Genomic DNA, 16,348 nt, shown 5'->3' with positions numbered 1-16,348 from the left:
TTTTCAGAACACTAAAAGTTCACAGATCTCTTTGTCCTGCTGCACAGGTTCATGTTTTTCTCACCTCCTAACTTTCGGAGACTTTTTTCTCTTCTTTTTTTTGGCCACACTGTGCAGCTTGCAGGACCTTAGTTCCCTACCCATGCAGTTGAAGCTGGAGTCCTAACCACTGGGCTGCCAAGGGATTCCTCTGAGAATTTTTTCTATTGATATATTTGACTTTGTGGCTCCAATTTCTTCTCAAATGACCTAACAAATTTCCATTCTAAAGTAATGTATATGAAACAGAATCATACTTGGGGTACAGTGACCCATAGTAAACTGGCTTAAACCCATTTCCACCAGAGAAGCAGCTCAAGACGCAGACAGACCTTGTTTTTTAATTAGGGAAAAACCAAAGCTAGAACATGGACCTTTGTAAAAGGAACCTTCTATGTTAGTGTTCCAATTTTGATGAAAGATCTCAAATCTAGGGGATTCAGTGCTCAATGGATGAATGTAGACACAAAACCGTAACACTTGTATGAAGATGTAAAGTGCTGAAAATATTTTTCCTGTTTCCTTTCCATTTTTTAAAAAAATCTGAATTGTGCCCTGTACTGCAGTTGTTTGAATAAAAGTTTTGTTTATTGCAAAAAAATAAAATAAATTTTGTCTTAACTGAATATTTAGAGTAGGCCCAAAAGGTAGTATAAAATATGACTTCATCTCTCATTCATCATGTGTGGACTGCCATTATGATACTACAGTCAGACTTGAAATCATTAGGATTTTTTACCCAGATATAGTTGGGCTGCCAACATGGTAAGATTCTAAATTATGCAAATAATTATGGTTGCTGAACTAACACTTTCCAGACACAACTTAATGGGGTCTCCTACCTCTCTTTCAGATTACCATGGTTTTTCATTTGGGAATAAGCTTGGATTCCTTTCTCTCCCCAGCTGTCACATCCAGTCAGCTGCCAAATTTCTCATGCGCTCATTTCTTTTTATTTCCATTGTCATTGTCTAATTTAGACTCTTTCTTAACCTAATCTAAAATTCCATGGATGGAGGAGCCTGGTAGGCTACAGCCAATGGGTTCGCAAAGAGTCGGACATGACTGAGCGAATTTCCTTTTCTTTCTTTAACCTAACCACTAGTGTTCATGTTTCCAATCCATGCACAATATAAGGCAGATTAGTCTTCCAATAAAATGGCTCAGCTCATCCCTCTCTTTTGCAAAGTTTTTTGCCTTCCCACTTTCACTAAATTAAAAAGCATTCCCTCCTCTCCCTTAATGCTGGTGTCCCAAGACCCCTACAATATAGTCCTAACTCCTTATTCTCACCTGCTATTTTCACTTTTCTACCTGCCAGTATCCTGTATTTTAAACACAGTAAATCCTCCCTGTCTTCTAAACATTCTTTGTGCTTTCCTGCTTTGCCTCTTTGCTCATGTTTCCCGCATGCTCAGGCTGGGCTATGAGAATAATCTCCATAGAATTCAGTTCCTCTCCTAGACTTAAGGAGGATTGGCTCACTGTTAACACTCATTAATTTACTTCCCTTAAGAGAGAACAAAAATCATGTGGCTTAGGTTTTACAGTATAAGAACATGTCTACTGAGATTTCAAGTAAAACTAGGCCTTGTCATTTGAAAGTTGATAATTGCTTATTATCTCTAACTTTGTCATGGACAGTTACTATTAGTTAAAAATGTATTTGCACCTTTATCCTGTGTCAACTAGAATAGTGATGAAGAAAATCCAGAACGTATCTCTTTCTCTAAAAATCAAATTTCTTTTTCAGCATGTTTTTTATTTTGATGAAATCTTTGACGAGGCATGCACTAATCAAGATATTTACATGAAGACTACTCACCCACTCATTCAGCATATTTTCAATGGGTATGATAGAAATTATTTGCTCCTCTTGCCTTTTATTTTCTATTTTCCATAAATCATATTTCTTTGTAAATAATACTTATGCTTTTCTATTATTTTGAATTAAATAGGAAATTGTGTTTTGACCTAATGAATTTAAATTAGACTCTTCTGGAAAATTCCATGTCTCTCCTTATAGGATTCACAAAACGTTTAGAAATATTCAAAATTTTCATTTACATTGATGATATTGATTCTCTGTGCTTAGTGGAAAAATATAAGCTGCCAACAATATTATTTTATCAAAGTCCTTAGAATAAAAAGATGTATGTGGTTGTAATTAGTTTGAACTTTTGCTAGTAGGAATTATGTATTCTAGCTATAGTTTCATTAATTTTTTTCCAAGTAGGATAGATAAGTGACTGTCACTTTTCATAGATGTATTTTTTAATTTAAAAATAATTATTCACACTTAGTAAACATTAAATGGGACAGAGTAGGTACTTGGTGGGGCTCTGTTATCTATTTAAAATATATAGTAGTCAGGTATGGGTAGAAAATGTTGGGTAGTTGATTTCAGGATATTTTTACTTTTATTTTTTTAAATTGAAGTATAATTTACATATATCAAGATGCACAGATCTTAAGAAGTACTTAGATTTGATGAGTTTTGATGTATCCAAGTAACCAATATCCAGAATAAGATACAGAACATTTCCATCACCCCAGAAAGTTCTCCTACCTTCACCTCCAGGTCTTATACAACCACTGACTTGCTTTCTGTCACAGTAGATTAGTTTTGTCTATTCTAAAATGTCATAGAAATAGGATCGTTATAATATATATCTTATGCCTGGCTTCTTTTGCTTAGCATAATGTTTTCTGAACTAGTTACATGCAACTAGTTCTATTGCTGAGTAATATTTCCTTCTATAAATATTCCAGTTTTTTTTTTAATCCATTCTTCTTTTGATGGACATTTGGGTTCTTTCCAATTTTGGAGTATTATGAATAAAACTGTATGAACATTTTTATCCAAGTCTTTTTATGGGCATCTCTTAATTTATCTTGAATAAAAATCTATAAATGGAATTACCAGGTCATTGGATAGGTCTATTAGAAAGTGTCAAACAGTTTTCCTTGCTCTATTTTATATTCCCAACAGCAATGTATGAGAATTGAAGTTCTGTACCCTCACCATATTTGATATGGTCAATCTTTTTTATTCTAGCCAGTTTAATGGGTATGGAACTGTATCTCATTGTGTTGTTGTTGTTGTTTTTGTTTATAAATTTGCATTCCCCAGAATCTAACACTGAGTACCGTTTCATGTGCTAATTTGGCCACTCAGATATCTTCATTTGCCTGTTTTTTGTTGTCTTTTTATTGTGGTTGTATGGAAGTTTGTATTTTTATGAACAGGTTAAAGTGAACTTTCTTTCTGGTTCAGTTTCTTATGCACCAAATTTGAGGAGTGCATTTTGAGAAAGCAGGTTTCTAAAATAAGTTAACATTTAAATGTTAAGACATTATCAATAAAAAATAAGAGAGTTGCAAGTTAGGTGAAATTATTAGGTTAACTTCTGTAAAGTGTAGTAAGAGCTTTCTTCATTTTTTTTTTTTAATTTAAAGTTCATCACAAAAATGTTCAGAAGATAAGGTAGATGTTGTTCTTTATTATTCTTATTCTGTTAGATCTACTTCAGTGTGTTTACATTTTTCTCCTGTAATACTTTTCCCAACTGTGACTCTGCCAGTGTATTCAAGTGCCCACACTGTTGGGAGCCATGATTTAAAAGACAAGGAGTAACCAACCAGTCTCTGCTTCTAAACAGCTTCCATTTAATTTGCTCCCATGTCTTGATTCTCACACTTCCATGATTGCTTTGCTCTTGTCAAATCACTGTTTCTTTGGTTTCTGTCTGGCTTCATATCCTTTCTGTGTATTCATCTCTTTGTCCACTTCCAGCCTCTCCTTCTCCTGTGTCCATACATATTAATAGAATATTTTTCTTGCTACTTTTATCATCAATCCATAGGATGCCTGTATAAGAATCTAGCTACTTACTGCATAACATTGTGTTCCCTCTCTGTTTAGTACTACGTAGTACTAGGACTGCATAGTACATAGGATCCCATAGTACTCAGGTAATCTTGGCCTCATCTCCTAAAATACACTGTGGCTGGCAGGTTGATCTCCCAGCTTTTCTGTCCACCTCTTATTTTACAGTTTTTCACACCCATCCAGCTCATGTACACACACATATCCACATGCAGGAACAGTGGCTTCCACTTAGAATCATAGGACATCAGGGCTATAAGGGGTCTTGAAAATCAAGTAGCCTAGTAATTTATTGATGAAAGTGAAAACTAAGGCCAAAAGAGGTCTTTCATGAGTCCTCCTTCAAATATTTTGCTTCTATTGATTTTGCCTCTGTTTAAACTTCCTTAATATTCTTATAAGTGATCACCACCATATTGTATGATCTTCTATTATTTATTTAGTTTTCTATTACTTCTTTCACTGAACTTATCTTTAAGGATTAACACATTTTTTTTTTTCCTCAAAGATCCTCTAAAGCACCTAACATCAGGTCTTTTTTTCCATATCTTCTAGAGTTGTCTTATGGTCGTACCAGTTCCATGAAAAATTTCTATAAAAAAAACTTATATACTGCTTTGAGAATTCTTTTCCTCCTCCTATATTTTTATAATGTAAAGCCCTCTTCTTAAAGGACTGTATATTTTATAGTTGAATTTTATGGAGGATTCTTTTTCCACCTGACTTTTGTCATTTAAAAATCTGTGTTAGCAGTTCTCTTAAAATTTAAAAGTAAATACAGATGATTCTTCCCCCAGAGGCAATGCCACTTGCTTCTCATATGGACAGACAGGTGCTGGAAAGACCTATACCATGATAGGAACTCATCAGAACCCAGGACTGTACGCTCTGGCTGCCAGAGACATCTTCAGACAACTGGAAGTGTCCCAGCCAAGAAGGCATCTTTTTGTGTGGATCAGCTTCTATGAAATCTACTGTGGACAGCTTTACGACCTTCTAAATAGAAGAAAAAGGTACTGGGTATGAGTGGGAAACTGTAAATCTGTTCTTTATTCTTTTAAGCCAGAGTCCCACTGAAGCTTCAATACTTTGGTCACCTGATGCAAAGAGCCAACTCATTGGAAAAGACCCTGATGCTGGGAAAGATTGAAGGCAAAAAGAGAAGGGGGTGGCAGAGGATGAGGTGGTTAGATAGCATCATCGACTCAATGGACATGAATTTGAGCAAACTTTGGGAGATAATCTATTTCTCACTTCCACTGTATAATCATAAGGGATTTGATTTAGGTCATACCTGAATGGTCTAGTGGTTTTCCCTACTTTCTTCAATTTAAGTCTGAATTTGGCAATGAGTTCATGGTCTGAGCCACAGTCAGCTCCTGGTCTTGTTTTTGTTGACTGTATAGAGCTTCTCCATCTTTGGCTGCAAAGAATGGGAGGGATTGGGGGCAGGAGAAGGGGACGACAGAGGATGAGATGGCTGGATGGCATCGCTGACTCGATGGACATGAGTCTCAGTGAACTCCGGGAGTTGGTGATGGATAAGGAGGCCTGGTGTGCTGCGATTCATGGGGTCGCAAAGAGTCGGACACGACTGAGCGACTGATCTGATATGATCTGATCTGGGAGATAATGGAGGACAGAGGAGCCTGGAGTGCTACAGTCCATGGAGTCACAAAGAATCTGACACGACTTAGTGACTGAAAAACAATAACAACCCACTGAATTGTGGGATTTAATAAGAGGCTTTGGTATACCAGTGCCCTTTTATGAATGAGAGTTTCCTGAATCAGAGGCATATTTTTTAAAACTGTTAATTCAGCTACAGGAAAATGTAAATTAGCCTTCCAGTAGTATTTTTTAAGTGATCAATATCCTAATGTTCATCAAAAGACTATGTCTCTTTTATTGTGGTCTTTGAAAAGGTCGTAATTTCAGAAAGTCAGGAAACCAACATATATTTAAATCCTTTCCTATTCTTTTGATCTATTATTATACTGGAAGAACTATGAATAATATAATATATTTCCCACTTCCTATATAATATATTCTATATTAAATATAATGTATAATATAATATATTTCCCACTTCCTCTTGTTTTTTCTCTCAGTAATCTTAGGGTAAACTTAATGATAGTTTTCTGATATCAATAAAATATTTTCTTCATATTAGACTTTAACTCTTATAAGGCTTGAACTATTCCCTTTACAACATAATACAGTACTTTAGAAATGTATTCTTTCAGTAACAGATTTTAAATCCCTCTTATATTATTCTGGCATAAAGTTTTGCTTAGGTTGAAACATGATTTTAACTGAGTAGGATGCAACAAAGTTGTGAAGGTATCAACTAACTGGGAGAACAGGGAGGAGAGAGGGGCTAGGGGAAGTGGAGGGATAGAAGGTTGTCATGATAGAATTAACCAGACCTGAGACCTGTTGGGAGCAGCCACACCAGGTGGAGAGGAGAGAGCTGAGGCTGAGTGTGGTGGAAGTCTGCGAAAACCAAATCAAATGAAAGACACTATCCTGCTGCAAAGGTATCCAAGCCCCATAGAGTTGTCTAAAAGGTGCAAGTTTCATGTGCTCCAGGCCAACACTGGAATGGGAAGTAGGGGTGAGGAGCCGCTCCAGTTCATGGAGAGCGTGATAGGTAGGCCCCCATCACAGAAGGGCACTGCTGCTTCTGCTAAGTCACTTCAGTCGTGTCCGACTCTATGCGACCCCATAGACGGCAGCCCACCAGGCTCCCCCATCCCTGGGATTCTCCAGGCAAGAACACTGGAGTGGGTTGCCATTTCCTTCTCCAATGTGTGAAAGTGAAAAGTGAGAGTGAAGTCGCTCAGTCATGTCCGACCCTCAGCAACTCCATGGACTGCAGCCCTCCAGGCTCCTCCATCCATGGGATTTTCCAGGCAAGAGTACTGGAGTGGGGTGTAGTATAACTGGAGAGGTCACAGAAGTGGGCTTAGGCAGGCCACCATTCTATGGACTGTTTCAACCAAAAAAAGGATCTTCAGTATGCCACAGTTCAGAGAACGTACTGGAGTTGAGGGTTCAGTCATGACACAACTGCCAGATAAGGAAGGGTTCTACTTTGGGGTTACTTTCAGGAAGAGATGCTTTTCTTTTCTGTTCTCTGTGTTGGTTTTGAAGCTTCAAGTTAGCTCCACCACAGCTTCTCTTTCTAGCTTAATACCCTTATTTGGAGCCTTTTCCAGTCTAAAGGGCCACTTCCTTTAAAGAACAGTTGGTATAAGAATAAAAGCCTCTGTTGTGCCGTGCTGTGTGTGTGTGTGGTTTGTTTCTTTGTGAGTACAGTTCTTTAATGAGTTACATCAATATATTGCCCTGTATTTCTGCTTTCTTTGATGATAGCTACAGGAATGGGGATATGCTGACTTCTGGGTAAAAGCGTCTCTGGGGCTCTCTAGAGAAAACTCACATTTACTCTGAAAATGTCTTCAGCTGGGAGATGTTAGGGTTTTTGTTTTTTTTTAATGTCTTTGGTTAATTGGCTCATATCTCTTTTTTCCTACTTTCTGAGACTTCTGAAATGTCCTGCTTCAATGATAGCACCCTTTCTTTTTGTTTAGAGCTGTTATAACTTATCCTGTTGTTTTTAAATAAAATATATTTTCTGTAAAAGGGGCTTTGACAAAGGTAGATAGAAGTATATGTGCTCAGTCTACGTCTTCAGCTAAAACCAAAGTTTATAGATCTTAAAATTAACTCTTTAAAGTAGAAGATAAGTTGTTTTTATACCTTTTCATTAAAAGTTGTACAAATATACTTCTTGCTTATATGATTTGAAAATACAGCAGTACACTTTAGGCTATTCATGAGGAACTTTCTGAGGTGAGCTCAGGGAATAGGGTCTGGGAAATACGTTCAGGAATGATGTGAGGGTGCTGAAAGCTTGATCCTTTTATTCCCAAAGCCCAACTGTTCCAATAGAGTTGTCTTCTGAGAGGTCATGAGCATCAATGAGGCTGTTTCCCTATCCTTCTGTAAAAATTTGGAAACTTGGGGTAAGGGATAGACAGAAAAACATTTTTTGAGAGAATCTTTTTATTTGGCTACGAAGTGAAATTCCAGTATTCATTTTAATCACTCTCTTACTGAGGGAGAAAATGATCTTAGTGTCTTTGATAGATGCAATACCTGCCCCTTGGCAGATCTGGTTTGATGGTGGTGGTAGATGTAACCATTCATTACACTGTGCTCAGGCCTGAGGCTTTAGTTGCAATACCAACTCTTCCTTGCTTCCTTCAAAAAAGTATCAGAACTCCTTATGTTGCAAGTAGTAAAATAAAACCATACTATAACTGGCTTAAGCATTTAGGGAAGTCGTTGACTCATATAACTAACTAGAAAGCCTAGAGAAGCCTTAGGGTCTTTTGACTCTAGAGGTTCGGAGATGTTATAAAGACTCAGTTTCTTTGCATTTCTGTTCTATCTCCCATGGTGTTAGCTTCATTCTAAAACTGTCTTTGTGGATGCAAAATGGCTACCACTGCTCCCAAGGCCACACGCTTTTCACTTTAGAACTTTATTTTGATTGGATTAGCAGAGATCCTGTATCAGCTCCTGAGCCAGTCACTGTATCCAGGAATCCACTGATTGGCGTAGGTCTGGGTTAACCACTCATTCTTTTCTTTGTAGCCAGAGGTGTTGATTTATTTATGTACAGCAATCAAAGACCACCCCTGAAGCCTAGCACTGGAGTCAGGAGGTGTGGGGGTGGGCAGGGAGAAGGCATATCAATCTTACTCAATAGCAAAATGGGGGAGTGGTGGAATGGGTTACGAGGAGTCTATTACTGGAGCTCTGCCAAACCAACCATGATCTTGTCTCTGCAGGCTCTTCGCAAGAGAAGATAGCAAGCACGTAGTACAAATAGTGGGACTGCGAGAGCTTCAGGTGGATAGCGTGGAGCTCCTCTTAGAGGTAATCTTCCTCTTTTACTACCCCACTGTAGCAGCCCAAGTACAAGGAAAGACTTCATTTTGCTGTCTCACAAGTATAATGGACTCGGATTTAGGCAAAGGGCGGACTTCCCTCATAGTTCAGTTGGTAAAGAATCTGCCTGCAGTGCAGGAGACTCCAGGTTGATTCCTGGGTCAGGAAGATCCCCTGGAGAAGGGAAAGGCTACCCACTCCAGTATTCTGGCCTGGAGAATTCCATGGATTGTACAGTCCATGGGTCTCAAAAGAGTCGGACACAACTGAGTGACTTTGACTTCACTTAGGCAAAGGGCAATGACAAACATGCCATTTCACATTTATAAAATACAAATCCTCCTCTGAGAGGATGGCTCCTTTCTCTACAAGGTCTCAGTCCCTTGATAGTGGAAAGTAAGGCATTTGGGAAAGCCTAATGCAGGAGAGGATACTTTGGGGCCAGTTTCAAAGGCTGCTAGTGTGCTTTTTTATGGTAATGGGTTCTGGTAAAGGCTGCTAGAGAGAGAGATTCATATTTTAAATAAAAATTTTAATGGATAATACCTTCACATGGATTCAAAATTCAAAAGTTACAGTGAAAATGTTCCTTTCATTCCCTTTTCTTGAGGCAACTAATTTATTTTTTAGTTTTTTTCTTTGTCTGTCCAAAGGTACTTTACAATCTGTTTTTTTACTTTCACCCTTTTAAAATACACAACCTAGTGATTTTTTTTTTAGTATCTTCAAAAAGTTGTGCAGCCGTCACCACTATTTAATTCCAGAACATTTTCATCACACCAAAATGAAATCCTGTACCATTAGCAGTTACTCTATTTCCCCTGCACTGTACCTGAAAACCACTAATTTCTATCTGTATGAGTTTACCTATTCTGGCCATATCTCACACAATATGTAACCTTTTGTCTCTGGCTTTTTTCACTTAGTGTAATGTTTTCAAGGTTCATCTATGTTGTTAAATGAAGTATTGATAAATGTACTTCATTCCTTTTTGTGGCTAAATAATATTCTATTGTATGGATATACCATATTTTATTCATCTATCAGTTGATGGGCATGTAGTTTCAACCTTTTGGCTATTATGAATAATGGAGCTACAAACATTCATGTACAGGTTTTGTGTGGACATATGTTTTCAGTTTTTTTGAGTATATGTATAAGAGTGGAACTGCTGAGTCATACTTTTTGAGGAACTGCCAAACTGTTTTCGAAAGTGGCTGCACCACTTTATATTCCTACCAGCAGTGTAGAAAGGGAGCTATTGTTTTAAAAGCTCCCACAGTGATTCTAACATGTAGCTATCATAGTCATTCTAGTATATCCAACAAGCCTGGCTAGAGTCAAAGGGAGAAGCCTGGAAGGACGAGTTGGGTACTTGACAATAACCACCTGTAGAACAGCTTCACAGTACATCCCTCTAGGGACTTTGGGTGTGTGAAATGGCAGGGTGGCCCACCATTGACACAAGTCTTTTTATAACAGTTTCTTTTTTTTTCGGACAAATAGGTAAATTTTATTTAAAGGCTGGGACCTTGTATTTGTGTGATCATCAGACTCCTGAGTCCTGGTATCCAAAATCCAAGGATGGCACCTTTTGTGGCTGTTTTTAATAGTCACCTGAGAGCCGAGACCTTCTTTCCAATGATCTCAGAGGCAGATGCAGAACAAAAGTGGGTGGGACATGTTGAAGGGCTCCCTTGAGACTGTTGACTATTCTTGACCGATCCAGAGCTCCCTCCACAGCAGAGTCCTAAGGAGAGTGTTTCTCATACGCCTGTTCCCTGTGGTCTTCATGCCCCCACTTCCCCTAGTCATTCCTTTATTTGGCTTGGAGTCTCAGGAGAGTTGGTCCTCATGATGCTGTTGTCCCTGGAAATTAGACCAATTGAATGGGAAAGGATCAAACACTAAAAGGAAGCCCCTTTTCCATGGCTATGGGTCATAACTGTGTTAGTGGGCAATCTAGTGTCAAATCACTCTCACCCTGGAAGAGTTTATAGCACTGCTCTGTCCTAAGGTGTATATTCTAAGACCAGCAGAGAGAAGTTTCTTGTTAGTGAACATATTGCCGTTATTGCCATATACCCTCAGTCTGTAATACATATGAGGTAGTACAAGAAGGAAGCCAGCTGAGATCAAGGTGGAAAGTTGATATAAATTATGGATCTCTGACATGGCTATCCTCATAAACATTTACTGAGTTGGAACAACAGCACTTGCTAACTCAGGTGTCACCGTTCCCCCTCACTCAGGTATCACCTATGCGTTTGCTCAGGTGTCACCCTCAGGTGTCACCATTACATATCACCCACAGGCTCACACAGGCATGGCCGCTTGTTGCCTGCCTGCACAACTAGCGGCTTCATTTTTCGCACAGGATTGTCCTTCCTCCAAGAGGTTTCTCCTTCCAGGTATATTTATTACCTGGTCTTAATCCGGGCACCAGGGTTTCCCTGCCTTTATAGAGGACTTGCTGATTCATCCAGATTTGGAATCAAGGTTTTGTCAGGCAAACGATGGGCATTTTTTCAGTTATATAGGTTTTCAGGTTTTTAAGTCTTTCTTACAGACATTTCATGTACTTATAGGTATCCATTCCCAAACTTCTAATAAATCTGCTTCATGTTTTAGTGCTGCCTTGGCTGTAATTGGTAGCAGAGGCCCGCAGAGCAGAGCTTCCCTAAGATAAGTGTCAGTCATATGCTGGTGATAGAGGCTTAGTCTATACACAGTGCCTCTCCTGCTCAAGTGCTCATAGCCCGTCTTTGGTATTTGTGCTGGAAGCTTGGTGATTAAAGCCTGGATGGAGCTGGGTCCGCACCCATGTGTCCTTGAGCACGTCTTTTACCTTTCTGAGCCTGAAACTTGTGGATATTATGTGATTGGGTTGGGTGATAGAGAAGGAAATGAGATAATGTACATATAATGCTTACTGGGATGCTAGTTGTCATGTCTGTTATTCTTTTTTTTTTTAATACATTTATTTATTTGGCTGTATCGGGGGTCTTAGTTGTGGCATGAGGATCTTTAGTTATAGCATGTGACCTCTTAGTTGCGACATGTGGGATCTAGTTCCCTCAACAGGAATCAAATCCAGGCCCACTGAATTGGGAGCATTAAGTCTTAGCCACTGGACCATCAGGGAAGTCCCCACATCTATTAATCTTATTAATAAGTCCCCAAATATTTTCCAGTGCCACAGAATTCAACAGTTGTCTCTCCTTTCTATTGTAGCAGGTCCCCATTTTACTATTCATATAACATGTTTGTCTAAAGTCTAGGTTAAGAAACTTGCCCAGTAGACTTTATTAGGAAGGAGGACTTTGAAAAGAAAGAGGTAGTGAGAGAAACGGGAGGCCTGTGATTTTTAAGGTGATGCATTAATTTTATTCTGTTTCTTGACTTGCATTTCTCTCAAATAGATTGTCTCTTTTTGTTCTTTATCCTCTTCTTTTCCTTTTCCTTCCTTCCTTCTTTTTTAAAACTTTTAATTGTACTTGGGAGCCATGGAATCTCATATTGATCCATAAAGCTCTATTTCTCCATAGATCTCTGATTATTTTACATTTTTTAAAAGAAATAGTTTATGTTTTGGAAGTTTACACAAATATGTTAGTTCTTTAGTATATATTTTTAATTAGTATTTATTGGAACTTATATGTGCTAATCGTAGTACTAAGTGCTTTACTATGTATTATCTTTTTGGTCTCAAAAATAACTTATGAAATTACCATTGTTTAGGTAAGAAACTGAGGCCCTGAAAAGTTAAGTGATTTTCAAGAGTTCAGACAACCATATTGTCAGAACTGGCACGTGAACCCAGACAGTTTAACTTCATATTTTGTTTTTAACTGCTACACTTGAGTTGTATGCCACTTACAAAAGCTTGTCTGATGATCTTTGCAGACTGCCTCATTTTTACTCCTCAGAGCCCAGCTGCTTTATTCCACAGTTTCTGAAAAACATGGTGATTGCAGACTGCTACTGAGGCTGAGGAAACTGGACCATAGACCAGAAATTCCCTCTTGTCTTCCTAAAAGGCATTTAGTCAGGAAAGGTCGTGCCAACATGTTAGATTTTCTGAGATGCACTCACAGATACCTAGTACATCGTGGTGAATGAGGTGTACTGAAAAGTCAAACATAAAACTCTATAACAGAACCTCGGAAGACAGTCTTTCTTAACTCCCCTGGGGATGCCACAAGGCCACCCCTTGAGCTTCCTGTCAGTTCCTGACTAGGTATGACCTTGAGGCCTCTCTGAGCTCTAGATTCCAGCAGAAGTAGCATCATTGCTGCCATCATGTGGCAGAGGGTACCTGGCTTCTATCCCTAGCCTGACCATATGCTGCCTGTGTGACCTTGGATAATTCATTTAACTTCTCCTTTATCTTTCAAGCATATCGCTTACACAAATCACAAATGTAGACATTTAAAAGATCTGTTTCTTCATGAAGTTTGTAAAAGGCTGTATGTGTGTGTGTGTATCAAAAGAGCTGTGAGAACCCTGAAACTCTGGGAGGAGGAAATGCACCCGAATCTTTTTAACTCTGAAGTTATAGAAGGTATATATTTTCATTTTTATATTTTTCCTGTATTTTCTAAGTTTTCCACAGTAAGCTTGTCTTTCTAATGAAAAAAGAGAAGTTTAATAAAAATAATACAGATTTAAAGTAATCCATCATCTGTGCATTATAATCTTTGAAAATGTGAAATCAGAATGATAGGAAAGGCCAGGATAAGGAAGTACATTTTAACTAGATGGTTCACAGGAATTCCCTGGCAGTCCAGTGGTGAGAACTTGACACTTTTCACTGCCGTGGCTCCAAGTTCAATCGCTGGTCAGGGAACAGAGATTCTGCAAGCTTCATGGCATAGATAGATAAGTAAACCAGATGGTTCAGTCATAGATCTGGTCTTAAGTGACCTAGCCAGCATCCAGCCTTATTTATCAGTATTTGGGGGGAAGATTTTTTGTTGTTGTTGTTTGGCACTTACCACAACCAGTATAAGGGATACTTTTCTAACTCTTCCCATTTCTGATTAGCAGCAACAAGCTGTCCATGCAGTTGATAATCCAGTTTTGTAAATTAACAAGTTCTGCTCTTTACAAAAGGATTCATAAGGTAGTCCCTTTAAGCTTTTAGCAAGCTATTTACAAAATGAGTGCATTTAAAATCTGGTTCTAAGATATAAATCTAAATCGCACAGGTAATCTTTAGAGACATAACTTATCACTTAGGCCATGAAGAAACTTAATATTAGTTAATTTTTTTTTAAGTACTTACCCCTGCTAGTATTTTATAAACTATTGTTGAAGTTTGACTCTGTCAACTTTTGAACTCTTAATTTGGAAGCGGTAGCCATGTTCAATATGATAAAAATTAAAATTCTGAGAGATTGAGGAAAAACGAGATAGGACTTCCTTTAGTCTAGTTCACACTGCAGATAGATGAATTTATCATAAGTGACCCCACAATGTAGTGGAAACCACATGGGCTTTGGAATCAGCCACACTAGGTGCTAGATGTAGAATTTGGTTCTGCCACAAAATAGCTATTTGTGAGCAAGTCAACCTTTGAATTTATTCCTCAGTTATAAACTGAGCATAATAATCATACTCACCTCATCTTAGGCTACTGTGAGGATTCTATCAAATATTTTTAAAGTCCATCACCTATTTGATTTTCAGTAATTAACACTTCCCCAAATCAGGGCAGCATATTCATATATGGCTGTGTTTTCAGTGGCGTGAGGCCATTCCTGAGGCTTCATCTCTGCTCCCCCATTCCTTTGTGGCCAAAGGGACCCACACTAGTCTTCACTCCCATTTGAAGGGGCAGTGGTCTCCAGGGTAATCATGGGCTCGTAGCAATTGCGATAACTCATCACTTCCGTGTTTCCACATGTCAGGCCTGGTCTCCTTTATGACTGCATTGTGGTGGAACAGGTGGATGTGATTATTCATTCTGGGATGCACATTTCTGTCCTTCGCTTCAGTTACTACGACAGATGGGTATTATGGGACTTTACTTTGGAGCCAAGTTATGCCCTGTGGAGTTGAGTCAGGATAAATCCATCAAAGATATTAAAAAGAGTGTATGAGATCAAGAAGTAAATTAGCTCTTGAGCTGTTGAATGTTCTCCCTCAAGATTAGTTTTCCACATTGTTGTCATTGCTCTTGGGTACTTACTCTTTGTGATTTAGTGTTTAGGCAGTTTTCCACATAGAGGGAAAAGACTGCAGTATACTGACAGATTTCTGTCTGGTCTCTGCTGCTCTCAGCCAACTCTTAGGAGCCAGAGGGCTTTGTTTACTCCTTGCAGAAGTCACCCTATGGATTTTATTTTCAGGTGATCCTCAAGGGCAGCAAGGAGCGCAGCACCAGGGCCACTGGAGTTAATGCAGACTCCTCTCGCTCTCACGCTATCATCCAAATTCAGATCAAAGATTCAGCCAAGAGGACATTTGGCAGGTGAGCTGGAAATATGCAGGGAACTGTATTGTCTGCCTTTCCTTAATGTGACTTTGAAATATGTGTTGTCAACAACAGGACATCCTGCCCCATAGAGTTCTTTATTTCAGGGATACACCATAGAGTTATTAACTCTGAAATAAATCATTGTACCAAAGTGCCACCAGTTGATTAACCATGAAGTAATGACCTATTGTTGGTCAACTCTAAGTTATTAAAAGGAACATTGATTGCTTCTAGTGTGAAACACAGTATCAGCAGAGGAATAGTAGGAAATGCATCTCAGAGAGCTTACAGGTCAAAAAAAAAGGAAAATTAATCCATCCTTCTTGAAAGAAGCCATACGACAGATGGGTACATTCATCGCCTCTCTGGTGCTATCTTAGCATCACTCTGCCACAGTGATGGATGAGCCTATCTCACCTCTGAGTAATGAGTCTTTTGCGGGGTGGGGAGCTGGAAAGCAGCCCACAAAAGTCTCTATTTAATTATCTAAGTGGTCACCTAAGTGATTTGCATTGTAGTCATTTAGCCTTATGGGAAGAATGTTTAATTAATTTCAATCATACTTTCTCACAAATGGTTAAAGCCAACAAGAGTGTAAGTGAACAGTGCCAGCTATAATTGACAGATTAAAATCTTGCGATACTTTTGGAAAACTGACAGTAATGTCTTTAACTTTCCTGAGGATGGGCCTTTGTTGATTTCTTCCTGCCATCACAAAATGCTGGCTGATATAAAAAGAAACTAAAGCCCCAAAGAAGTCTTGCCTGCTATGTCTGTTCTCTAGGATCTCTTTCATTGACTTGGCTGGCAGTGAAAGAGCAGCGGATGCCAGAGACTCAGATAGACAGACAAAGATGGAAGGCGCGGAAATAAACCAGAGTCTTCTGGCTGTAAGTTGTTTAAACCTTTCATCTAAAAGTCCTTCTTGAGAGATTATGCCCATCTTTACATGCGGCCAAAGTGGGTGAGGGTGGGTT

General features: G+C 38.7%; 1 protein-coding gene across 3 annotated transcripts in view; it reads left to right on the top strand.

The window, feature by feature from the left end:
* The window catches only part of KIF24 (kinesin family member 24), a 72,486-nt gene that overhangs the window by 34,380 nt on the left and 21,758 nt on the right, over window positions 1-16,348 (top strand). For 2 of the 3 annotated variants that reach the window (XM_027550028.1, XM_027550027.1), the window contains exons 5-9: window positions 1,793-1,890; window positions 4,726-4,941; window positions 8,791-8,878; window positions 15,244-15,365; window positions 16,156-16,261. In XM_027550028.1, coding sequence (XP_027405829.1) covers window positions 1,793-1,890; window positions 4,726-4,941; window positions 8,791-8,878; window positions 15,244-15,365; window positions 16,156-16,261 — 630 coding nt within the window. The remainder of the gene's footprint in view (window positions 1-1,792; window positions 1,891-4,725; window positions 4,942-8,790; window positions 8,879-15,243; window positions 15,366-16,155; window positions 16,262-16,348) is intronic. The other variant, XM_027550029.1, reaches the window with a different exon arrangement.

Source organism: Bos indicus x Bos taurus, chromosome 8 (genome assembly GCF_003369695.1).
Source record: "Bos indicus x Bos taurus breed Angus x Brahman F1 hybrid chromosome 8, Bos_hybrid_MaternalHap_v2.0, whole genome shotgun sequence".
NCBI classification, from domain to species: domain Eukaryota; kingdom Metazoa; phylum Chordata; class Mammalia; order Artiodactyla; family Bovidae; genus Bos; species Bos indicus x Bos taurus.
This window is presented reverse-complemented; position numbering and strand designations above follow the sequence as displayed.